Source organism: Neovison vison, chromosome 3 (genome assembly GCF_020171115.1).
Source record: "Neovison vison isolate M4711 chromosome 3, ASM_NN_V1, whole genome shotgun sequence".
Classification (NCBI taxonomy): domain Eukaryota; kingdom Metazoa; phylum Chordata; class Mammalia; order Carnivora; family Mustelidae; genus Neogale; species Neogale vison.
The window spans coordinates 78,703,435-78,728,654 of NC_058093.1; the positions used below are offsets into that span (position 1 = coordinate 78,703,435).

At 36.8% G+C, this 25,220-nt stretch overlaps 1 protein-coding gene across 2 annotated transcripts in view; it reads left to right on the forward strand.

Moving 5' to 3' along the window:
• The first annotated feature begins 4,339 nt into the window (after positions 1–4,339).
• Positions 4,340–25,220, forward strand: part of NUP35 (nucleoporin 35) — a 35,732-nt gene continuing 14,851 nt past the window's right edge. For both annotated transcript variants that reach the window (XM_044242496.1, XM_044242497.1), the window contains exons 1-4: positions 4,340–4,448; positions 7,705–7,875; positions 10,930–11,057; positions 13,451–13,517. In XM_044242496.1, coding sequence (XP_044098431.1) covers positions 4,409–4,448; positions 7,705–7,875; positions 10,930–11,057; positions 13,451–13,517 — 406 coding nt within the window. In that variant the 5' untranslated portion in view covers positions 4,340–4,408. The remainder of the gene's footprint in view (positions 4,449–7,704; positions 7,876–10,929; positions 11,058–13,450; positions 13,518–25,220) is intronic.

The window sequence follows — 25,220 nt, forward strand, 5'->3', positions numbered from 1 at the left end:
TTAATATGTTTCTCATTAACTTTTCTAATATATATTTACTGAAAATTGATGGAAATACAGAAAAAAAAAAGTTGTGATCCCTATCTTCGAAAAAATCCATCTATTGGGTGGGGCTGAAAAGAAAACTTACAAAACAAGTATCTTATAGAAAATGAGTTGGAGAAATAATGTACTGGACATTCTGAAAAGGAATGATGACTGAAGGTTGGCACGGCTGGGGCAAGCTTCATGGTGGAAGAGAGGCTTGGGCTGCTACTTGCATAAAGAACAGGATTTCATAAACTGGGATGGAAAGTAAAGAGGGACTTCTGTGATCAAGGAATAAAGTGCAAATATCTTTCACAAGAGTTTGAAGTTTCGCCAAGGGAGAATTGACTTAAGAAGGTTAGAGTAAAAGGACCTGATTTTTGAAGCCAGAGTTCTCAATCACTTTGAGGTGAAATTAGGATTAAAATATGTATTTCCTTTAAGGGTGCCTATTGCAACCTCTAAAAAAGATGCTCCTACCCTCCTGTCTCAGGCTGCTTTGTCTGTTATGAGAGAATACCATAGACTGGGTGACTTATAGAACAGACATTTATTTCTCATAGTTGTGGAGGCTGGGAAGTCTGCGATCAAGGCACTAGCAGATTTGGTGTCTGGTGAGGAGCTGCTTCATGGTTCACAGATCACAGTTTGTTCACTATATCCTCACAAGGCAGAGGTGGGGGGCATGGTGAGCTCTATGGGGTTCTTCTTTTTTTTTTTTTTTAAGATTTTATTTATTTATTTGACAGAGAGAGATCACAAGTAGGCAGAGAGGCAGGCAGAGAGAGAGAGAGGGAAGCAGGCTCCCCGCTGAGCAGAGAGCCCAACGCGGGACTCGATCCCAGGACCCCGAGACCACGACCTGAGCCGAAGGCAGCGGCCTAACCCACTGAGCCACCCAGGCACCCTGGGGTGGTTCTTATAAGACAAGGAGTCTTATCTATGAGGGCTCCATCCCATGACCTGATCACTTCTCAATAGTTCACTTCCAAAAACCAGCAGGTTGAGGGTTAGGATTTCAACATTTGAATTTGGCGGGGAGAAAAACTTTCAGTCTATAGTATCTTACACTCTGAGATTCTGGTTTTCCCTTTTCTTTTTTTGCCCAGGTGAGAATGTATGTATTGGTTGGTATGTGTTGCATTGTGAAGCTTATGGATTTGAGGATAAGGAGGCTACTGTAGGGAATAAGAAGTCAGAGCTTTTGAAGATCTGGGTGAGATGTACAAAGAAGAGAGTATTGGGTAGTGGTATGTTAGATTTGTGGGAGAGAACAGAAGGTAAGGAAATGTTAAGTGTTGACCACAATTGCCTAAGAATTGAGGAGGCAGAAAAAATAAGAGAATGTTTGATGGCAGGGAAAGTGGAAACCAGAAAAAAGCAAAGTGGACCAGGCACCTTATTAAGCATAACCACCTTTTAAGTACTGTTTCTATTTTACAGAAAATAAAATCCGGAGATATTCAATACAAATCCAAGTAATAATATAGGATTTAAGTGAGCAAGTTGGGCTCTGAATTCAAGTCTGTTTGACCTTAAATTCTGCTTTAACATGTTACAATTTTAATTTTGGGTTTCTAAGAAACTAAAAAAAAAAAAAGGGACAGGTGGAATGGGGCTGGTTTTAGGGGTAAGATGAGTTTGTTTTTGAGGTTTGATATGCTGGTAGATTTTTCAGAAGCATCTAGAAAAGGGGCACCTGGTGGCTCAGTCGTTAAGTGTCTGCCTTCAGCTCAGGTCATGATCCCAGGGTCTAGCGGCTTCCCCTCCTTGTGCTCTCTGTCAAATAAATAAATAAACTCTTTAAAAAAAAGCAAAGAAAAGTAGCATTTGGCCTTAGAGAGTGGTGGGGCATTAACTGCCAGATGAGAAGAGAGGCAGGACCAAGTTTTGACTAACAATAATAATTCCAGGTTAGAATGAAATGGAATCAGATACAGAAAAGTTAGGGAAAGAGGAAAAAGTTTTAAGGAGAAATAGGAAGTGTAGCATCACTAAAATAGGAAAAAATACTTGTGTTGAGGGAAATATTGTCAGAGCTTTTAAATACTGCAGATGTCAAAGAAATGGAGAAAGAGTTGGGGTCAGTGGTTTCAAAAGACGATTTACACAGGGGCCAGTGTGTAATGAATTAACAACCAAGTTGGAGACATTAGGGAAAAAGATCATCTACTAAAGTCTGTAGACCTTTCTTTTGAAATCTTAAAAAAAAATAAGAATGTGAGTGAAATTAGTGCATGGTGTCTAGAAGGAGGAACAAAGTCTAGGGAAGGTTTTTTGATAGGGCAAACTGGGCATCTTTATAATTTGATAAGGAAAGAGCCAGATGAAAGGGTAGAAGATTGAAATGCAAGTGAAGAAGGGAAAATGAATTTTTCTTAAAAAACAAAATACAAAAAAACCCAAGTTTTTAATTGGAATAATAAATAACACCTATGATCAACCACTAAAATGTTATATAGAATAAGTTAAAGGCCATTCTTAAGCACTCCAGTCTACAAACCCCTCTCCTATTGCATCTTCCCTGTTAACAGGTTAGTACAAATGTATGTTTTCCAACTTTTTCCTTTATTTAAGTAAGCATTCTCCCACCCCTTTGCACATGTACCCAGATATTCTTTTAAAGAAATGAGGTAAAACGATTTCATATCCCTTCTTTCAGAATATCAATTATGTAGATTTTTCTTGGTCAATACACACACTCATCAAATACATCTTATGCTTTTTAACATAATGTTCTTTGGTTTGGCTAGATCACAATTTATACAGAAATTCCTTCATTTATGAACCCTTCTTGGTACCTTCATTCTAAAAAGGGAACTGGTGGGTGTGTTGGGCTGAATGATAGCCCCTGAAGGTATCTTCACTCTAATCTCTGGAACCTATGAATGTTACCTTACATGGCAAAAGTGCTTTGCAGATATGACTAACGACTTACTCCAGTATAACTGGATATTGAAGTTAGGAGGTTATCCTGGATTATCTCAGTGGAACCTAAATATAATCACAAATGTCCTTACAAGAGGAAGGGACAGGGATAGTTTACTGCAGAAGAAGTGCATGTGACACCTGAAGCAGAGAGAAGCAGTGTCAGGGAGACAGAAGATGCTATGCCACTGGCTTTGAAGGGGGAAGAAGGAGCTACCAGCCCAAGGAAAAAGATTTTCCCCTGGAGCCTCCAGAAGAAACCAACCTTGCTGACACCTTGATTATGCCCCCATAAGACTCATTTCAAATTTGTGGCCTCAGAACTAGAAAAGTACATTTTTATTGGTTGAAGCCGCCAAATTTGCCCTAATGTGGTATGGCCTCATCTGAACTTAGTAACATCTACAAAGACCTTATTTACAAATAAGGCCACATAAATAAGTACTGAAGGTTAGACATTGAACATACCTTTTTGAGGGACACAATTCAACCCACACACCTATTAAAAAAAAAAGTAAATTGGTTTTAAGTTTGGTTTCTGGGAACTTGCCAGAAATTAAGTGATGCTGGAATTTTTATTGCCTTACTCAATTACAATATTCTTGCTGGATTTGGGATTTCAGGAAATCCCAGAGGAAAACAGGGAGGGAGGATGGGTGGATATTTAGAGGACAATGAGTTTGTTAAAATACATACATATAGCATATCATTTTCATAAAGTTAACAAAACTAAATATATTTTTGCACACACAGATCTAGAATGTGAGTGTGTTTGACCTATATTTGAAGACCCTCTAAAGAAAAGCAGCAAAGTAGGGGGAAGATAGAAGGAGCACATAGTGTGGTAGGTTCACGTGTGTTCATTATTAGCCTACATTGTTGAAAATCTTTTCTATGTATTAACATGTAATAAAACAGCATATGCATTATGCTTAAATTGTGCCTCTATAACAACGTTTTTTAAAATAGCATGGAGACGGTAGGAAATATAGTTTGAGAACGGTACTCATATACTAAGCCAGAAATCAATACTGAAGAGCGGCACCACCTGCTTCATTAAGGTAATTCTTCCAGGTGTAACTTGGAAAAGCTGACAGATGACATGGCACTGGGTAAATTCACGCTGATTATAAAACCATGAGTAAAAGAACTTGTGCTTCCATGAAAGTCAAGCACCAACACTTCAGGAGGCGCACAGCGCCCGCAAAAGCATTCCCAGAACCATCGTTACCACCGTGCTACATCACGCTCCCCGTTAAAATCTTGTTGGAAATGCACTGTGCGCGCAGACACTCGCCCCATTCCAAAATGACGGCTGCGGCGTCCACAATACACAGACTGCGCAAGTCCGGAAGTTACGCAACCTCATAAGGCAGCGCGCCCTTACCCGTGGGGAGTTTCCGCCATTTTTGAAAATCGGGAAGGTCTGGGGCCAAGTGTAGTTACTGCTGCGATGGCAGCCTTTGCTGTGGAACCCCAGGCGCCCACGTTGGGTGAGTGAAAAACTGCTTTTTCTCGCTGGCGGCTGAGATCCACGCTGTAGATCTGGGAGCAAGCAAGACTAAAAGCCAGTAGTCATCAGCCTCTTTGCCAGTTTCAGTCGCGGGGACGAGCGCCTAGTTCACCCCCAAGTTTCTAGTTGTCCCTTTGCTCAGGGCGTCGCCACGCTGCAGCCAGCGAGGCGGCTCCGGGAAGCTGCGGGCTCTGCGTAGGGTGTGGGAATGACTGTCGAGTGGTTACTACGCCGTTTTGTTACCCCCACACGCGGGTCGCCCTCGACCTGCCCATACCTGAGTCGCTCTGGGTGCTGGGACCGCGATATCCGGGGAGGCTTCGGTCGGAAGGAACCGACCGGCTACACGTGGGTGGGCGGTGCCCTGGAATGTGGTTACAGTTTACCGTTCTTTGGTCACCTGGGCTTTTAGTTCCTGTTTGATTCCTTCCCTGTCCTGGGCCTTGTAAAAGCATTCTGTTATTAATAGAAACTTGAACCGTGCGACATTTAACCCGTTGATGATAGCAGTGGAGATACTGGCTAGTATCTCCACAGTTCGTACCATTTTCCCGCCTTTATCTTGGGGAAGTGACTTTATAGGAGGTCTTTTCCTCTAATCAGTCACGTAATGAAATTTTAAAAAACTTCCCATTGTTAACGGAGAGCCTTGCTGAAAGTGTTGTTGAAAAAAAAACCAAAAACGGGATGTTTTGATGAGCGGGATGTCGATTTCCTTTTTCTTTGCCGACTCTTGGCACTTGTGGGAACCGTCAACATTTTTAGAGAAGAATATTGTCTGCTATCGTAGAGACGCATTTGAAAATTAGGCTACAACATTCTGAGCTTGGAAAAGAGAGCAAGCGCGGTATATATGTTTGTAGAATGAGTGTTTTTTGGTTTTGTTGTTTTTTAAGGTTTGAAGGATATTTAGTGCTTGCCATGCGTTGTGCAAAATGTGTCTTTTGAGACTGGAATAACTTGAACTGTTGTAGTATTAGTCATAAAAAACGAAATGTATAATGTCAGCGCAGACGCCCTGCTGCCTTTAAACTTATGTACAGATGTTGGTCTAGGTATTTATGTTTTGTTTTGTTTTTAGAGAACAGGAGACCATTCATTTCCAGTTACAAAGTTTTCTACTCAACAAAACATTTTGGAGTGCATAGTTCTTGGGGCTGCAAATGTGAATAAACTTGTCCATGTTTATTGCCTGGTTAGAAATCTGACATTTGCTGGTATTAATTGTTCAAGTCCACATACTGCAGGTATTGCAGGTGAAGAATAATTTTTCCAGCTCCTAATGTTATAATTAAGGGTTACTTCAGCAAACGTGCTACCTTAGTTAGACCTAGGGCTTATCATTTTATTTTATTTTTTTTAAAGATTTTATTTATTTATCAGAGAGAGAGGGAGAGAGAGCGAGCACAGGCAGACAGAATGGCAGGCAGAGGCAGAGGGAGAAGCAGGCTCCCTGCCGAGCAAGCTGCCCGATGTGGGACTCGATCCCAGGACGCCGGGATCATGACCTGAGCTGAAGGCAGCTGCTTAACCAACTGAGCCACCCAGGCGTCCCGGGCTTATCATTTTAGATGTACAGACCATGAAATGGAATTTAAGACTTGCAGGATCCATTGTTCTAGTTCTCCAAGTGAAATTTAGACTGAGGGGTGGTTGTAACAGGGGATTAAGACCTCCTCCTCACTCGGGGTGTTTTCTAAGTGTATCACAGTATATATATATCAGAACTTTTCTTGACTTAATTCTTCTTAAAATTGCCCTATATGTTTTTTTCTTTCGGGTGATGGGAGAATGAGGTAGTTGGTGGTACCTAGAACTTTGTATTTACTACTATAGATTTCTAAAGATCTGTTCAGAATATGCTTTTGTTTAGACTTCTGGTGCTTATGTTCTTTGGAAATATGTAATAGTAACATAGTAACATAGCAGTTTAAAATAATTACAATGTAGTTACAGTTCTTCACAACTTATTTCATAATTTGCTTTATTTTTTCATGAACTACTTTGCCTTTTTCCTCTTTTATACACTTGCATTGGCATTGTTAACATCTAGGGCTACATCATGAGGAAGGATAAATAATTGCATTTGGATAGCAAGAAACAAATTTTTGAGGCTGCTTAGAAATCAAGGAATAGTTAACCATTGTAATAAATAATACATCAAATGTTTGACCTTTCTGAGTGACATGAATCACATTCAGGCTTGTCACACAGTTGAAAACTTAAGTTTTCGTAAGCAAAAATTGCAAACTGCATTTACATTTTAGTCACTTAGTTTTTGCTATTCTAAGATACTCTTAGAATAATAATAACTAATGTTGAGCACTTACTGAATATTAGGTACTGGGTCAAGTGCTATATTTGCTGTAATTCTAAACAAAGCTCTGTGACTGAGTGCTAAACTGCCATTTTGGCTAAGAGACTTGAATCCAGGTCTCTGACTCCAGGACCCATGTTTTTCTTACTGTGCTATTTTACTCTGTTAGAGTAGGTTATAGCCTCCTTATCTTCATGGTGAGAATAATAATACCTACCCTCTAAATTGTGAAATTAATTTTGAATTGATGATTGTGAATTATCAGCTCTCTTTAAATTGGTTTTATGTTGGGGAGACTTTTGTTGATTATTCTTAACTTTAAAATTATTTTAAAGAATGATCCAAAAAGTAAACTTTCCAAATTTTTCAATGTTTCTTGGTTGGGATGCTAGTCATTACTATTATTTCATATGTGCTATAATGTGTGCATGCTTTTACTTTTATTACAAAAATGATTTACAGTTTTTGTTTGTTGGAAGAAAAAAATGGGACATATAGCAAGCTAAACCCATTGTGTTTGATTTGCTAAGAGTCTGTGTAAGTAACTAGTGCACCCTGCTCTTGTTTTTGGTGGTTGCATGGAAGAAGCTGTCCCAGAAGTGGAAAGAAGTTATTCTGTATGTAGTAAGAATTTTTTTAAGATAATCCAAAATTTTTCCATTTAAAAATAACTGTTGATTCTTAAACCTGTGAAATAATGTAAACAAGAAAAACTGACAAATTAATATTGTTAATAAAAATACTTTTACATTTTTATAGGAATAATTTTTTATTAGTTTTTAAAATAATAAATCCAACTATGGTTCTGTAATATGTAAGGTTTGATTAAATTCTCAAAATTATTTATGCCAGATTCTTGCATCTTTTTGTTAGATAATGTAACTTTAAGGTCCTTTGTTTTATTTTTTGCTTCATTTAGGATCTGAACCAATGATGCTAGGTTCACCAACATCTCCAAAGCCAGGGGTTAATGCCCAGTTCTTACCTGGATTTTTAATGGGGGATTTGCCAGCTCCAGTAACTCCACAACCTCGATCAATCAGTGGCCCTTCAGTAGGAGTAATGGAAATGAGATCACCTTTACTTGCAGGTAGGTAAATTGCTTAAAATAATTTTATGGTACTATTAATACATGTATTAGAATTTTAAAAAGAGTAATGATACAACATTCAACCTTATTAACACATTTATTAATTAAAAAGATTAAACAATGTCTCTATTTAAAATTTTTAGATTGTTGGATTAGAGGTATATAAGTAGTATAAGCTACTATAATTCCAGGAACCACTCATTAAAACTATGTGTATTACATTTCATCCAATTTAACATGCCCTTGATTGTAAAACTCACTGTTATTTAAAGTACCACTAAGAAAAGCACCAAATATGATACAATGCCAAGATACCATTTTTTGTAAATTATCCATATCAGTATGTTAAAGTATAGAGGGCTGGGGAAGAAATATGGTCATTTAACTTTAACTGAATAATTTAATGCATTTAAATGATTTATCTTAAATACGATAATAGCAAATATTTTGTCAAAAGAACTGTAATTTGTTTTTTGTATTGAAGGATAATCAGCATATTAGTTTGCTGTATTAGTTTCATGGTACAATATATTGAATTGACAGTTCTACGTATTAGTGTGCACAGCTAGGGTAGTCGCCATCTGTCCACCATACAACGTTATTACAGTATTATTGACAATATTCCTTATGCTGTATTTTTCATCTCTGTGGCTTGCTTATTTTATAACTGGAAGTTTGTTCCTCTTAATCCCTTTTATTTTGCCCATCCTCTCACTCACCTTCCCTCCGGCAACCAACAGTTGTTTGTATTCAAGAGTCTGGTTTGTTTTATTTGTTTGGTTGTTTTATTATAGCTTCCATGTATATGTGAAATCATGGTATTTCTCTTTCTCTAACTTATTTCACTTAGCACAGTACCCTCTAGGACCTTGAGAGATAAATGGATAAAGAAGATGTGGTATATGTACACAATGGAATATTACTCAGCTATAAAAAAAGAATGAGATGTTGCCATTTGTGACAATAAGAAGTGTAATTTGTATATATGAATTCTTCATCTGGTCATAGTGATTAAGATTCTTACCTTATTTAGTTAAAGGATTTATTCTACAAGCTATGGGGAAGTTCTTTACACAGAATTTGCAATTATTAGCACAAAATATTATTACCTAAATGCAGCATGTATCTTACATAACTCCTTTAGCAAAGAAAGAATTTAAAAGATAACTGAAGTTTTGACTATGAGTAGTGAGAATTAGCTACAGAAATGGTTGAATTCCAAATGTGAGCCAAGATCCTTTTAATGGATGTTTAAATGGATGTCTTACTTTGATTGTCCTTCAGGTATTGTGTGGTTTAAAGTGGTTTTTTATTATTTTAAGATTGATTAGGGATAAATTATATTTGAAGTGATTGACTTAACCTTTTTCTGGGTAGGTTTTTGTTTTTTACACAGTTGGCGCTCAAACAATGCAGGGGTTAGGAAAACTGACCCCCTGAACACTTGAAAATTCTCGCATAATTTTGACTCCTCCAAAACTTAACTACTAATAGCCTACTATTGGCTGGAAGCCTTTCCAATAACATAAATAGGTGATTAACACATATTTTGTGTGTTATATGTATTATAAACTAACCATCCAATCAAGTAAGCTAAAGAAAAGAAAAGGGTATTAGGAAAATCATAAGGAAGATGGGGTGCCTGTTTGGCTCAGTCAGTTGGCTGTCTGACTCTTGATTTTCGCTCAGGTCATGATCTCACAATTCTGGAATTAAGCCCCTTGTTGGGGTGTATGCTGAGCGGGGAGTCTGCTTGAAGATTCCCTCTCCCTCTCCGTCTGCCCCTCCCCCGTGCTTACACACTTTTTCCCTTTCTATCTCTAAAATAAGTAAGTCTTTTAAAAAAACCATAAGGAAGAGAAAATACATTCGCAGTACTGTACTATAAAAAATCTGTGTATAGGTGGACCTGTACAGTTCAAACTTATGTTATTCAAGGGCCAGATGTATATTTTAAATGTATTTTGGGGGCACCTGGGTGGCTTAGTCGGCTAAGCGTCTGCCTTCTGCTCAAGTTATGATCTCACTGTTCTGGAATCAAGCCCTGCATTGGGCTTCTTGCTCAGCAGGAAGCCTGCTTCTCCCTCTCCCATTCTCCTGCTTGTGTTCCCTTTCTCACTGTGTTTCTCTCTGTCAAATAAAAAAAATAATATCTTAAAAAAATGTATTTTTATTGTAGCTACTATATATTGAGTACTTATGAGCCAGGCAGTATGCCGTGCATTTTGTGTTACTTTCATTCTTTTTGTCAATCTTAAAGGATAGGTAGTAGTATCCCTGATTTTCAAAATAGGAAACTGAGGCAAATGCAATAAAGAACTTGCTTAAGTCTATTTGTTAGTAAGTGACAGAGCAGGATGTTAAAACCTAGGTCAGTCTTGTTTTATAGCCTCTACTCTAAATAACTTGTACTATACTATTTAAGCTCAGACATTAAGTCATGACAGAATCTGGGTTGTTTCACTGTTTTGCATTGCTGATTCTCTGACTTATAAAGACATCTTTATGTCCCCCAAAGTTGATCCTTTTCCTACATATTTATTATGTACTTAAATATACTTCTATTGTGAGAAACATGAATGGGATCTATTTAATTTTGGCAGTCAAATTCCACATTAGGGCATTATAATTATTCAAGTGTATACAAGCTGGAACTGTTTACCTGCTTTCAAGTGAGAAATAAGATCAAGTTTTATGTTGAAATGTTAAGGATTTTGTAGAGTAAGCAAAAGCTGTATGTATTTACTAAAAACTAAGATTTTTTTTTTTCTGAAACCTTTTATTCATGTGCAGTTTTTCAGTCACTAGCATTGGCATAATTGGGACCTTGTTAGAAATTCATAATCTCAGGCTGCACTTCACGTGTTTTGAATCAGACTCTGAATTTTAATAGGATTCCCAGGTGATTCTAAGTGTATTAAAGTTTGAGAAGCCCTATGAAACCAGAGTTCAAGTCAATATTTTTAAAATATAAATGAAAAAGAATCTTACCAGAAAGGTGGAAGGTTTTTTCTCACTTGAGGTTTGTGTTGTGTTTTTTTTTGTTCATTGTAGGTGGGTCACCACCACAACCAGTTGTACCAGCTCATAAAGATAAAAGTGGAGCTCCACCAGTTAGAAGTATCTATGATGATATTTCCAGCCCAGGACTTGGATCAACACCTTTAACTTCAAGAAGACAGGTGACAAACATACCCCTGTTTATTATCCATAATAATTTGATGTTTTTATGTGGATGCACGGTGAGGATCAGTAATTTAAAATGTTTTTCTGAGGTCTGCTTTAGTGTAACTGTGTGGCAGAGAATAAGCATTAAGGACATTTATCATGGAATCTACTTAAATTGTGTTTACTGTGAAATATACTTAAAAATATAATGGAACACCAGATTATTTTCTCATATCAGTAATTCTATAGTTCTGATCTTACAGGTTCTGATCTTAATATTTTAGTTGATCCTTAAGGTGAATTTGTGAAGTAGCTATTAATGAGGTTCATTTAATCATTGAGGAAACTAGGACATAGAAAGCTTAAGTAATTTGTCAACTACTCTGGTGGAGCCAGGCTTTAAACCCAGGCAGTCTTCAGTCTAGAGCCAGTGTTGGAACAGCCATGCTGTGCTAACATACTGTGATTAACTCTTGATTGTTAGTTGAAAGGTAGTATGGATTTTTTCTTTTAAGTATGAATTTTAGTGGTGTGTGTAGTCTCAAGTGTTCTTTCACTATTGTGCTTAGCAGGACTTAAAACAGTGTGTCAGTTAAACTGATAAGTTATTTGAATAAAGACATTTCTGCTGTTTGGTTTGAAGAAATGTTTTGTCTTTCCCTAAACCAAATATAGCATAGTTACTGGAACGTTTAAGAACGATAGGAAACATCTTTCAGTACATTTTGACTATTTATAGGCTTGCTATGCCTAGCATACTATGCCTACTTTTTAAGCAAAGCAAAATTAATTCATTGTGTTAAACACATTACCTTCTCTTTACAACACTTAAAACTGCTCTGCTGTCCCAACATAGTAGCCATTGGCCAAGTGTGGCTGTTAACACTTAAAATGTGGCCAGTCCTGTACTTAATTGAGATATACTTAAGTGTAAAATACACACCATTTTGAAGACTTAGAAAGAATGAACCACTTCACTTACTTTTTAATGTTAATTACATATTGAAAGTGATAATTATTTGGACATACTAGATTAAATAAACTGTACTTGTTTTTACTTACTTAATGTGTACTATAAAATTTTAAAATTACTTATATTGCTTGTGTTATATTTGGGCAGTGGTATTCTAACTAAATCAGAATATTCTGGCCTGGGATAGTTTTTTTTTTTTTTTTAAAGATTTTATTTATTTATTTGAGAGAGAGAGACAGTGAGAGAGAGCATGAGCGAGGAGAAGGTCAGAGAGCGAAGCAGACTCCCCATGGAGCTGGGAGCCTGATGTGGGACTCGATCCCGGGACTCCAGGATCACGCCCTGAGCCGAAGGCAGTCGTCCAACCAACTGAGCCACCCAGGCGTCCCCTGGGATAGTTTTCTAAAGGTTGTCAAGTAAATCTGATGTTTAGTTTGATAAGAGAACCACTGACTTATAAATTCATGCTGGTTTTCATTACTTCTTTGATGACCAATGAAAACAAAGGTAGTTTACAGTTATTGCTATGTTCAAAATATTTAAAAGCTTGTGCCATAATTTGTAGAGAATGTGTTTGACCTAAAGGTTGGTAGGAATATTATTATTAAAGCCCAAATTAGTTTTGCCCCCCCCCCCACCGAGGCTTTGCTCAGCTTCTTTCTAATCATGAAATAAACTGGCATTAAGAATTGAACAATAATATAGTTTGTATCTCTTAACATTATTTCAACATTTGGTTCTGGTTGTTAGATAATAGCCAGATTTTAGATTTCCTTCGTTTAGTCAGTTTTCTACAAAAGAATCTATATTTGTATATTTACTTCTAGAGAAAGAGCCTCTTTTTAGTCTTGATTAGATATTATTGTCTTTGTTTATAGAAGGACTTTTAATTGTTTAATCTTTAATTTTCTCACCTTCAGAGGAATTAGTATTGATAGATTTCCTGCTTTGTTACGTTCTACTAGTATAGACAGAGATATGCTGTCTTTATTATATGGACTGATTTGAATCTGTATTATCTCATGGTTTTTAAATGTCTGTTAAAAATAAGATTCTGCCCTCTTTCCGTTTTTCTGTATGAGCTTGGTAATTTGAAGATTCACCATGCTCTCAGTTATTTCAAATACTATACCTTAGGAACTAAAAACAAATAGCAAAGTTACTTTCTACTAAAAATAGTGTCTTTATCTGATGTAGCTTATTTTAAACAAAGAATGTGCTAAAGGATCTAGTATATTTTAGATTAATACTGGTCAACTTAAAAAGAAAAAAGTTGGAGTACTCTTAGATTGTGAACTAATTAGAGGCATCTATAGTACTTGATAGACATGCCGTTCGTTATCTGTTGAATGAGACCTTTCAGCAATTACTGTGTTATGGTTATGTTTAGAACTTTGTGCTTTTACTTTAACACTTCATTCTGTTTTCATGTAGCCAAATATTTCAGTAATGCAGAGTCCTCTTGTTGGAGTTATGACAACTACTCCTACTCCTGGAACAGGTAAATAATGCTGTTTAACATCAAAGACTTTTCTCTTTGAGATAATAGAAGACTTTGTTGATAATTGCCAAAATTTTTTCTTTTATATTTCAAGTTAGGAGACTTTCTTAAATGTTAGTAACTTCATTCAGAGGGAAATACTTTGTATATTGGGTTTTTTAAAATTCTTTTTCTGAATTTATAGGTAGGATGTGATATTCTCAAAATATTAAGAGAGTTTTTAGAAAAGTACATTTTTTTTTTTTAGATTTTTATTTATTTAGAGAGAGTGCACACAAGAGTAGGGGAAGAAACAGTGGGAGAGGGAGAGAGAGAATCTCAAGTAGACTGCATGCATGGAACCTATTGTGGAGCTTGATTCCATGACCCTGAGATCATGACCTGAGCTGAAATCAAGAGTCAGCCACCCAGGTGCCCCCCCACCCCAAATACACACTTAATAGTGTCTCCTGAATTACTAAAAGCTGTAATTTAGAAAAGAGATGTTGCAATTGGGAAGAAAAGGAATACAGAGACTGAGGAATAAAGGTGTTTTGAAAGCTGTTAATGCATACCTCTAAATCTAAATGTCATTAACTGCAAACAGCTACTGATTATATGTAGCTTTTCTTTAAGATTAATGCTATTTTTATCACCATCAACATCATTAGCACACCCTTCTTACATATTCATATAATCTGTCAAATGTTCACTCAGCAAGTATATGAATACATACATTCATGGAACCAGGAAAACTGAACAAAATAGATAACCCTTGCCTTTGGAGCTTGCATTTATTTAGATAATTTACATTTATAGATAAAATGAATTGTAAAGTTTGTTAAAAGGTGATGCATTTTATGGGGGAAAATTAAGCAGAAAAAGGGGTGTCAGAGATTATAGACTTAAATAAGGTAGTATATTAGTTTTGCTGTCATAACAAATTATTACAAACTTAAAAGTGACTTAAACAATAGTTCTAGAGGTGAGAAGTCTGAAATGGGTCTCAGGGGGCTGAAATCAAGGCATCGGCAGGGCTGTATTTAGTTTATGGAGACTCTGGGGGACAATCTGTTCTTTTTTGCCTTTTTCTTCTTCTAGAGGTTACCCATATTGTTTCTTTGCTTGTGATTCCCTTCTACTTCTTCAAAGGTAGCAAAACTTTGCATGTCTTTGGTCATTCCTCTGCTCTCACCCTTCTTTTAAATACCTTTATGAATACTTTGGGCCCTTCTGGATAATCCAGGATAATCTCCTTATTTTAATAAGGTCAGCTAATTAGCGGCCTTAATTCCATCTGCAATCTTAATTGTCCTTTGCCCGTGTAACATTGCTTATTCCCAGGTTCCAGGGATAAGAACAGGGACATCTTTGGAGGCTATTACTCTGCTTCCTGTTGAAAGGTAGAGGAAAAGTAACATTTGCTCAGAAACCTGAACTAAGTAAGGGAGGTAAGGACAATGTTCTGGAAAGAGGAGATAGCAAGTATAGAGGCACTGAGGTGGGTGTATGTTTGGGGTGTTCAAGGAGGCTAGTGTGAAATGGAGTGAAGGGTCGAATAGTAAGAAATGAGATCAGGAAGATAATGGGGGACCCATAGTACAGGGCCTTGTATGTCATGTATCAACACAACTTTACCCAGGAAAGGTGGAAAACAAATAGGTTGAAACTGCTGCTGTAGTGATTACAGACTTTGGGGTGAGAGGCAGGGTAGAAGCAAGGAGACCGGGTAAGAAGCTATTACTGCATTACTCCAAATGAGGGACAAGGCAAGGTGGGAAAGGAGAAAAAAAGGAACAACAGTAAAGATGGAACAGAAGAAACAAGAGCATGATGGTAGATCTAAAATAAACCAAATCTACAATTGTTAAAAAGCAAAATGTACTGAACACTCCAGCAAAAGGGAAATGTCATCAGAATGGATAACAAAAGCAATATCCAGTGACAAGTTAGATCTTTTTATCTTCTAGGTTCAGGTTTTTTCTAGCAGTCTAAATCTTCATTGGTGGCAGTGTCCTTATAGTCACTTGTCGGTAGATTTCTACTATCAGTTTGATTAAAGCTGTGTAGGCTTTTTCTGTTAAGTACCTCAGATTTCTTCTAGGATCCACCCACTGACTGGTTTCAAAGCCACTTCCATGTTTTTAGGCATTTGTTATAGCAGCACCCCCCTTGTATCAGACTCTCTGTTAGTTTTACTTTGCTGCTTTATCATGGATTTAGTAGCTTAAAACAATACAAGCTTACTATTTTTTTAAGATTTATTTTTAAGTAATCTCTATACCCCTTGTGGGTCTCAAACCTAAAACTGTGACATCAAGAGTCTCATGCTCTCCCAACTGAGCCACCCAGGTGCTCACCTTCCCCTCCTTTTTTGAGATTTTAAAACAATACAAATTTATTATCTTACAGTTTCTGTAAGTCAGATGTCTGAGCACAGATTGTTTCTTTGCTTTAGAACTCAGGTGTAAGTAGAGCTGTGTTCTCTTCTTGATGTTCTGGGGATGAATGGACTTCCACACTCATTCAGGTTGTTGGCTAAATTTACTTCCATGTGAAAGTAGGACTGAGGTCCCTGTTTTTTCTCCTAGCTGTTGCTGTTGCTTGGAGGTATTTCTCAGCTTCTAGAGGCTGCCATTATTCTTTGGCCTGTGGCTCCCTTTCCATCTTCAAAGACAGCTGTGGCAGATCAAGATCTTTTTTATATTTCAGTCTCTCTGACCTCACTCTTAGGTTGTATCTCTAACTTTTCTGTCATCGGCTGCTATTAAGGGTTCTTTTGATTACCCTGGGCCCACTGGGATAGTCCAAGGTAATTCCTTATTTTAAGATCTAACTAATTAATAACTTTCATTCTATCTACAAGGACCCTTCTTGGTAGTACCTGAATTAGTGTTTGAATTACCAGTGGAACCAGGGGACAGAAACTTTGATGGGATATCTTTAGATTTCTCTCTGCCACCTATATCATAGTGAAAATCTAGGTTTGTTAACGTCAGTTTCAGTTACATATGTGAGGTGGAATGTTCTGGGGAATTAGTCCAGGTTTTAGCAGTTGTAATCTGGTCATACAAATAGGTAGATGACAGTGCTGTTACCTGACTACTTGCTACAGTAGTGACTATTCAGTTATTTAACTGAGTCAACAAATGATCCCAGGGACATTGAAAATGCAAAAACATAAGTGTTAAGTAATGTATGTTATGTTTTAAAGGATCTCTTCGTTGTTTGAAGAGCATACATTATAATATTGTTGTCAAGTGGAAGAGGACATGATTAAAGTTAATTAAACATCCTTTTGTTATCTTATTTTTTCTAATAGTGTAACTTCTATGAGATTCTTTTATTTTTAGAAATTATATGTGAAAATAAAAGAACCACAGTAGGAAAATACATGTATCATAAATTGGCCACTGGGAGCCACTGCTGCTTCTACTTTGAGGTTGAAGAGTTTATAGAAAGTCTTAAGGGGCGTAAGTGAAAAAGAATATTTTTTGAAAAGATATGATGGGCATGAGGATCTATCATATATTGTCAGTAGTAAGCAAGAATTGGGAAAAGGAGTTAAGAAAATTGAAGGGAAAACATAGACTTTTTAGAGCTTTTTTTTTTTTTTTTTTTTTCTTTTTACAAGCTCCTACAGTGTTAACCAAATGAAAATTTCTTATGTAATTTGTAAATTTTAACTTTCTGAGATTGGCGGCTTTTATAAAGAGATGTCATGGGATTTAATGACATGACTTATTTTATGCTTAGGTGTTTGTCCAGTAAAGAGTTTGTTTTAATTTTGTAGCTGATGTTAAAATCTTTTTAAAAATCTTATTTCTGTTGCAGGGAAACCTTGGTCATATGACAGAGTGGTAACTCTAGATTAGAGAATCAGAAACTCTTTTCAACCATGGCCTGTTTGCCCTATTTCCCCTTCCTCTCCCCTCAGTTTTCTTCTGCTACTATTTAAGTATTCCTCTGCTTTTTACACTCTTTTAAATTTTTCTTAATTTTTTTTGAGAAATTCTTTCCTGTATTTATCAGTTGTCTTCTCAGATGGTATACCAATTTTATCTACTGAATTAGAGTCCTTATTTTAGCACATTGTTAATAGATTAAGTGTGATATTCAGATGATAGCCCTTTCTGACTGGTTTTGTTGATGCTAGGAGCTCAGAGTTCTGCTAGTGTTCTCAGAAAGGAAGGAAGAGAACTAATTTATCTGTGAGGGACCTTTTCACGACAATTCTTTTTCTGATCTGGGTTGGAGACTCATTGTATGTGCTCCTGTACAGCTCCTTCTGCTTAGCTCCTGTCTTTCTGCATTACTAGTTTATGAACTCCTTCAGGACAGATATTCCTTCTGTTTTTTTTCATTATGTACACATCACAGAGCTGGTTATAAAGGGACCTCAGTAAGTATTTGTTAACTGAATAGATTGATGAATGTAAGTTGTAGTCAGTTGAGTAGTGGCTGCGAAATGAAATGTCCATGTCCTAATCCCCAGAACCTCTGTGGTTAAAACAAATGGTTAAAGTCTTGAGAGGAGGAACTCCCAAGGAAAGCTAAGGAGTTAAGGAGAGAGAAGACTGGGGAGAATGTAATCCTGGTAATTTCCTAGGTAGTCCCTAAGTCCAGTTACTAGTGTCCTGAACGGGACAGAGATTCGATACAGACCTGAGAGACAGAGAATAAGGTAATGTGAAAATGGCAAAGATAAGAGTGTTGTCAGAACAAGCCAGTGAACAACAAAACATGCCTGCAGTAGTAACCAGAAGCTAGGAGAGGCAAGCAATGGGTTTTCTCTAAATGCCTTTGACATACATTTGACCCTGCTGAAAATTTGCTCTATCTTGGACTTCTGGCTTTCAGAACTGTGAGAGAATAAATTTCTGTTGTTTTAAGTCACGCAGTATGTGGTAATTTGTTATAGGAGACACAGGAAACCAATATATATGTATATAATGTTTGGACGCAGTGACATCCCAATACCAAAAGGAGGATTGGAATATCTATGTGCAACTTGGCTTGACATAGTTTTTAAAAATATAATTAGGGGTGCCTGGGTGGTTCAGTCAGTTAAGCGTCTGCCTTCGGCTCAGGTCATGATCCCACAAACCTGGGGTCAAGCCCCACGTCAGGCCCCCTGCTTAGCAGGGAGCCTATTTCTCCCTCTCCCTCTGTTGTTCTCTCTGCTGTTCTCACTCACTCTGTCAAATAAATAAAAAAATTAAAATTGTAAAAAAAAAAAAAATATATATGTATATATATATATATAAATTAGAATAAACAGTAATCTGGGACGCCTGAGTGGCTCAGTTGGTTGGACGACTGCCTTCGGCTCAAGTCATGATCCTGGAATCCCAGGATCGAGTCCCGCATCGGGCTCCCAGCTCCATGGGGAGTCTGCTTCTCCCTCTGACCTTCTCCTCACTCATGCTCGCTCTCACTGTCTCTCTCTCAAATAAATAAAATCTAAACAAACAAACAAACAAACAAAAAGAATAAACAGTAATCTTATTCCAGAGTGCATTAATTTCAGATGCTACTGAAACAAATTATCGCAGATTTTTGGCTTAAAACAACTCAGATTTATTATACTAAAATTCTGGAGGTCAGAAGTTCAAAAATGTTTTTTCGGTGTGCTAACATCAGGGCATTGGTATTTTTTTTTTTTTTTAAGATTTCATTTATTTATTTGCAAGAGAGAGAGAGAGAGAGAGAATGAGAAGGGGCAGGGTCAGAGTGAGAAGCAGAGCAGAGCAGGGAGTGGGATATGGGATTCAATCCTGGGACTCCCGGATCGTGACCCGAGCCAAAGGCAGTGGCTTAACCAACTGAGCCACCCAGGCGGCGTGGTAGGTTCTTTTTCTTTCCTGTATTCTTTTCTGGAGGTTCTTGGGGTGAATCTCTTTTCTCTTTTCCAGCTCCTAGAGTTGTCCATATTACTTGGGGCAGAGTTCCCTACCATCTTTGAAGCCTATACTAGCCAGTTGGACCTTTTTTATATCACTCTTGGATATCACTATGGACCTACTAGGTTAATCTAGGATAATCTTCTCATTTAAGATCAGGTGATAAGCAGTCTTTTTTTTAATTTTTAATTTTTTAATTAACATACAATGTATTATTAGCCCCAGGGGTACAGGTCTGTGAATTGTCAGAGCAGTCTTAATGCTATCTACATCCCTTATTTCTTTTTACCATGTAATGCAATGTACTCACAGTTACTGGATATTAGGATGTGAGCATCTCTGGGAGATTGTTTTCTGCCTACCATATTGACTTTCAAAAAGTTAGTCACCAAAATTTATTTACTTTCATGCCAGACTAAATAGTACCATTGGGTGGTGTTTAGTTGTGGTGCAGATGATATTTTATATTTTAGTCAAAACAATTTAAAAGCAAATAGTTTTTAAAAATCAAACAGTTACTTAAAAACTTACAATAAGGTGCAGCATTCTTTATTCCTCCAGAACCAACCAGTCCATATCTTTGAGCTATTCTTTAGGAATTTACCTCCATTTATCTAAATGAGAGGTATTAGTTTCCTGTTGGTGCTAAAACAAATTACCACTAATTTAGTGGCTTAAAATAACTCAGATTTATTCTCTTTTAGTTCTAGAAGTTAGAAATCCAGAATCACTGGCTAAAGTCAAAGAGTTGATAGGCCCAGTTTCTTCCAGAGGTTCTGGGGAGAATTCATTTTTTTTTTTTTTTTTTCCTTCTAGCTTCTAGCAGTTACCTGTATTCTTTGGTTTGTCGCACCTTTTATCTTCAAGTGTATCTCTCCAGTCTGTTTCTATCATCATATCACCTCTCTATAGTTAAAATCTCTCTCTCTTTCCTTTAGTAAGGGCACTAGTGAGTATATTGGGGACCCAAGTCATCTAAATGATCTTGGAGAATCTTCCCATTTCAAGATTGTTAATCAGATCTTCACAGTCCCTTTTGCCATATAAGGTCAATATTCACAGGTTCCAAGTATTAGGATGTAGTCATGTTGGAGGTCCATTACTCAGTCAACCATGTATGATTATGTTGCTAATTGATTTTCAGTTTCCAGTATTGGTGTATTTATTTTAAGATAATTGGAGATAATCTGTCTTCTTTCGCACACATTACTGAATATAGTTATATCAGACTTTATTCCTTTGTCAGTGTTTGTGACTATATAGACACTTTTATGCTGAACCAAATAGTATTATTTATTCTTTCTCTAAAATTTTTATTTCTCTTTAAGTTAATAATTTTTTTCCCGTTCGTCTGATTTTTTCTGTGCCATCTGCTCCCTTTATTTTAAGCACATGTTGTTGCTAAGATACATGTCTGGCTTTTTAAAAATGCTCAAAGATAGTTTCAAATACTTTTTGTTTTGCTTTAAACTTCTCTCTCTTAACCTCTCTTTTGGATGTTTCCTGTTTCAGCATGGTATACAACTATCATCCTAGGACTTGTCTTAGCAAATTTCTAGAGTGGAGATTTTTCCCTAGGTGATATGCTTTCTTCTTTCTCAGTTTATTTCCTCATGTTGGTGAGGAACATATTTGAGTAGCTTTCTAAGAAAGCTTGTGAGAGAAATGAAATTTAAGACTTTGTATCCGAAATGCTTTTTTTTTTCTTCCTGTCTTCACACTGGATTGCTAGTTTGGCTGAGTATAGTATTTTAGTTTAGAATTTTAGAGGCATCATTCCATGTTTTTTTAAGCTTCTGGTGTTTTGTGGAAGTCACATGTGGTGATGATTTCTTAGACTTTGTATGTGGCCTGGTTTTGAAAAATGTAAGATCTTTCTATGGTTAGTGTTCTCAGTTTCACACTCAGTGCCTTGGTGTGGGGCTTTTTCATATGTTTTTCTGGGAAATTAATTGATAGAGCCTTTAAATCATGACACTTACCTGTAGTTCTGGGAAATTTCCCTGTGTTTGGTAATTACTCTTCTGTTTTTGTTGTTGTTTTCTGTTTCTTGAATTCCTTTTTCTTGTGAGCTCTGCAGAGATTTCTAATTTTACTTTTTCTCCCTTGCATTGTCTTTTATATATATATTCTAGTTTCTGGGACATGTCTTTAATATCAGTTTCCAACTTCTGTAATAATTTTTTATTTTGCCATTTTAAATTTCAAAGAACATTTTTGTTGTTTCAGTTCTCTGAATGTACTTAGAAACATAGTATCCTTTTCTTGTTTTATGGGTAAAATATCTTAGCAGTGAGATTTATGTTGGTTTTTTAAAATTCCTTCTCATTTTGCCTTTTTCCTTCTAGTTCGTATTTTTTTTCTTTTTTTTTTTTTTTCAGTATTCTTTCTTTCTTGAGGGGAGTATATTTAATGAGACACTAAAAAGGTACTTGGAATCTGTGTGTGTATGTGTATCAACATTGTCTGGAAAATGGAATTGGTGGCTCTATTTTGTCTCTTACTGGATTTTACTGTAAGAGGAATGAACAGTCAACTAGATTTTTTGTTGGGAAAGTCTCTGATTTCAGCATATGTAGGTCTTTTTTTTCCTTCGAATTTAAATTTTCCCAAAGAAGAGTTCCTTACATTCAGTCTTTATGTCTAAGCAGGTATTCTGAATATAGAAAGGGAAGAAGTCCCCTTTTTAATATGCAGACTTCACTTACTTAATTTCCATACAGTTGTTCTCTACGTGATTGGACTCACTGGGTCCTGAGCCAGTTAGGTTTCCTTTCTTCAGATACTAAATTCTTGGTCTCTTGGGAGTGAAGTGGTTGAAAGGTAGTCATCTGGCTGCCTAAGATGAGGAGGGGCCTGCCATATCATTCCTTTTATATACACTTGAAACAGGTTTTCCTTGATTTCAGCCAGCATTCTCTTTCACACCTTCCACGTTCTTGTGTTCTCAAAACCTGAGACTTTCTAGAAGGACTATCATAGGGTGTCTGACACGGCTTAGGGATGAATGCAAGGGCTCATTTCACGGTGTTTGATTGGTGTTGTTTTATCCATTGTTTAATACACTCTTGGGTACAATGAGTTTGTTATCTAAAAAGTCTGAGGAAAGATTCTCCCCCAGATTGCCTGTACTTCACATGCCAGTTGCAAATTCGGAGGTCCCCAAGACTGCCCTCCGTTCAGACCAGTTGGCTATAAATGCAGGGATTTCTCAAACCTCTTAAGGTTTGATAATTCACTAGAAAGACTCAGATCCCACTGAAAGTGCTATGTTTAAGGTTACAGTTTTATTATAGCAAAACAGTATAAATTAGAGCCAAAGAAAGATGCATAGGGTGAAGTCTAGGAGAATTCCAAACATGAAGCTTCCATGATGTGTTACTCTCCTAACATTATTATGTGGTGCTTATACATGCAATATTACTAGCTAGGCAAGATCACTGAAGCCTTCATGTCCAGGGCTTTTATTGGAGTTTCATAAACATGATTATAAACATAAACATGATTGAGTCATTGATGAAGTAGCTAAAATCAGTCTCCATTCCCCTCTTCTGCCTACAGGTGGGATGATAGCATGTGACTCAAAGCTCCAACCAGAATCACATGGTTGGTCTTTATGGTGTGATCTGTCCCCAGCCTGAGCCACCTTGTTAGCATAAATTATCAAATGCTCTTGAGAGGTGTGGGTGAATAACAGAAACACTCCTGTCTCTGTGAAAATTCCCAGGGTTTAGAGGTTACCTCCAGAAACTGAACAAAGGCCAGAACTCTCTTTGGTCTGAGGCCAAATTCTTTAGTACACATTGTGCTACTTTGTTTCATGGTAGAAAGGAATCTTTTTTACAAGGAATCTTTTCCCCAAGTTTTATATGCCATGTATCTGTTTATGTTTTACCACTCTTTTTATCCCTTGTTTTCATTTATGTTAGTGACCTATTTTGAAATAATTGAATATATTCTTTAATTGAAGACATTTCATAAAGGCTAATAAGGTCTTTTGCCCTCTACTTCAATTTGATCTTTATGGAGGGTGTTTGAATAGTGATTTACCAAGGGAGACACATTATAGTCCCAATTTGATGTGGTTTGATAGGTGCACTTTATTTTCATCTTATAAAGCTTAGCATGTGGGTACCAGAAGTCTGATTGAAAGGAAGTAAAATCAGGGGAGCAATTAAACATTAACAAGGTGGGGGGCAATTATGCTAAAGTTATGTAAATAGTTTTAGATTATGTATAAGTAATTACATTTTCAGAGTAGTTGACAGGGCAAAAATTAGATTGCTTATTCGTTTGAGACTTAATTTTGATTTGTTTTATTTTTAAAGGTCATAATGGTTGTCTCATTTTGAGCTTTCATTTAATTTCTTGCTTGAAGGTTATTACATGATGTAGCATTACTAAATTTAACATTTTTAATGGTAATACACAACATAAAAAATTGGAATTGGCTTTAGATTTTATATTAAAATGCCTTTTATTATCTTTTATATGTTAGAGGCATGTCTTTGTAGTAGGAACTAAATTTATTTAGGAGTATCTTTCGTGTGCTTTTGCTTATTTCCTAAAGGTATAGTTGTTAAGTTAGTTGATAGGCAGACAATTGTCAAAGTAGTATGTTCCATTTTAAATTGGCCTCATTTTATTTTATTTTATTTTTTTAAAGATTTTACTTATTTATTTGACAGAGAGAGATCACAAGTAGGCAGAGAGGCAGGCAGAGAGAGAGAAAGGGAAGCAGGCTCCCTGCTGAGCAAAGAGCCCAACGTGGGACTCGATCCCAGGACCCTGAGATCATGACCTGAGCTGAAGGCAGCGGCTTTAACCCACTGAGCCACCCAGGCGCCCCTAAATTGTCCTCATTTTAAAAATACGTTGTGCGGGGGCACCTGGGTGGCTCAGTGGGTTAGGCCTCTGCCTTCGGCTCAGGTCATGATCTCAGGGTCCTGGGATCGAGTCCCACATCGGGCTCTCTGCTCGGCGGGGACCCTGCTTCCTCCTCTCTCTCTCTCTCTCTGCTTGCCTCTCTGCCTACTTGTGATCTCTCTCTGTCAAATAAATAAAATCTTTAAAAAAAAATACGTTGTGCGTCTGAGCTGATGAGGAAAAAGAATAATTGTTAAATGTATCATATCATGTATGTAGTTTGATTTTTTTTTCTATAAATTGTAGTTTGTTTCTTAAACATGAATTTGGTTAGATAAATCTGTAAGACCAGTGTAATATGCTGAGATTCCATTTCCTTCTTGTATATCTTTTTGTTTTCTCTAGAGTTAATAATGATTACATATATTCACTTGCTGATTGCTTTTATAAAAAATATATGAGTATTCATTTTTCAAGCTTTCTGGCTACTGAGCTGTTTTTTGTTAACCTGGTTACTTGATGACTGATCGTAAGCAGTTAGTCTTGAGCATCTTTCCTTGTTTTCTAGTGGTGCCTAAAACAGTGTTCTGCATTAAGTAGATGCTTTAATAATGCTTTTTTTTTTTTAATAATTTTTTAAAGTTTTTTTTTTTTAAAGATTTTATTTATTTATCAGAGAGAGAGAGGGAGAGCGAGCACAGGCACAGAATGGCAGGCAGAGGCAGAGGGAGAAGCAGGCTCCCTGCCGAGCAAGGAGCCCGATGTGGGACTCGATCCCAGGACGCTGGGATCATGACCTGAGCCGAAGGCAGCTGCTCAACCAACTGAGCCACCCAGGCGTCCCTAATAATGCCTTTAGATCTAAGGTGATTGAAACCTATTTTTTTATGAAAGGCTACGTTACTAGGTTAAATTAGATTAATTATGGTTTTCTAAATTTGAGTCCAAATGAAGT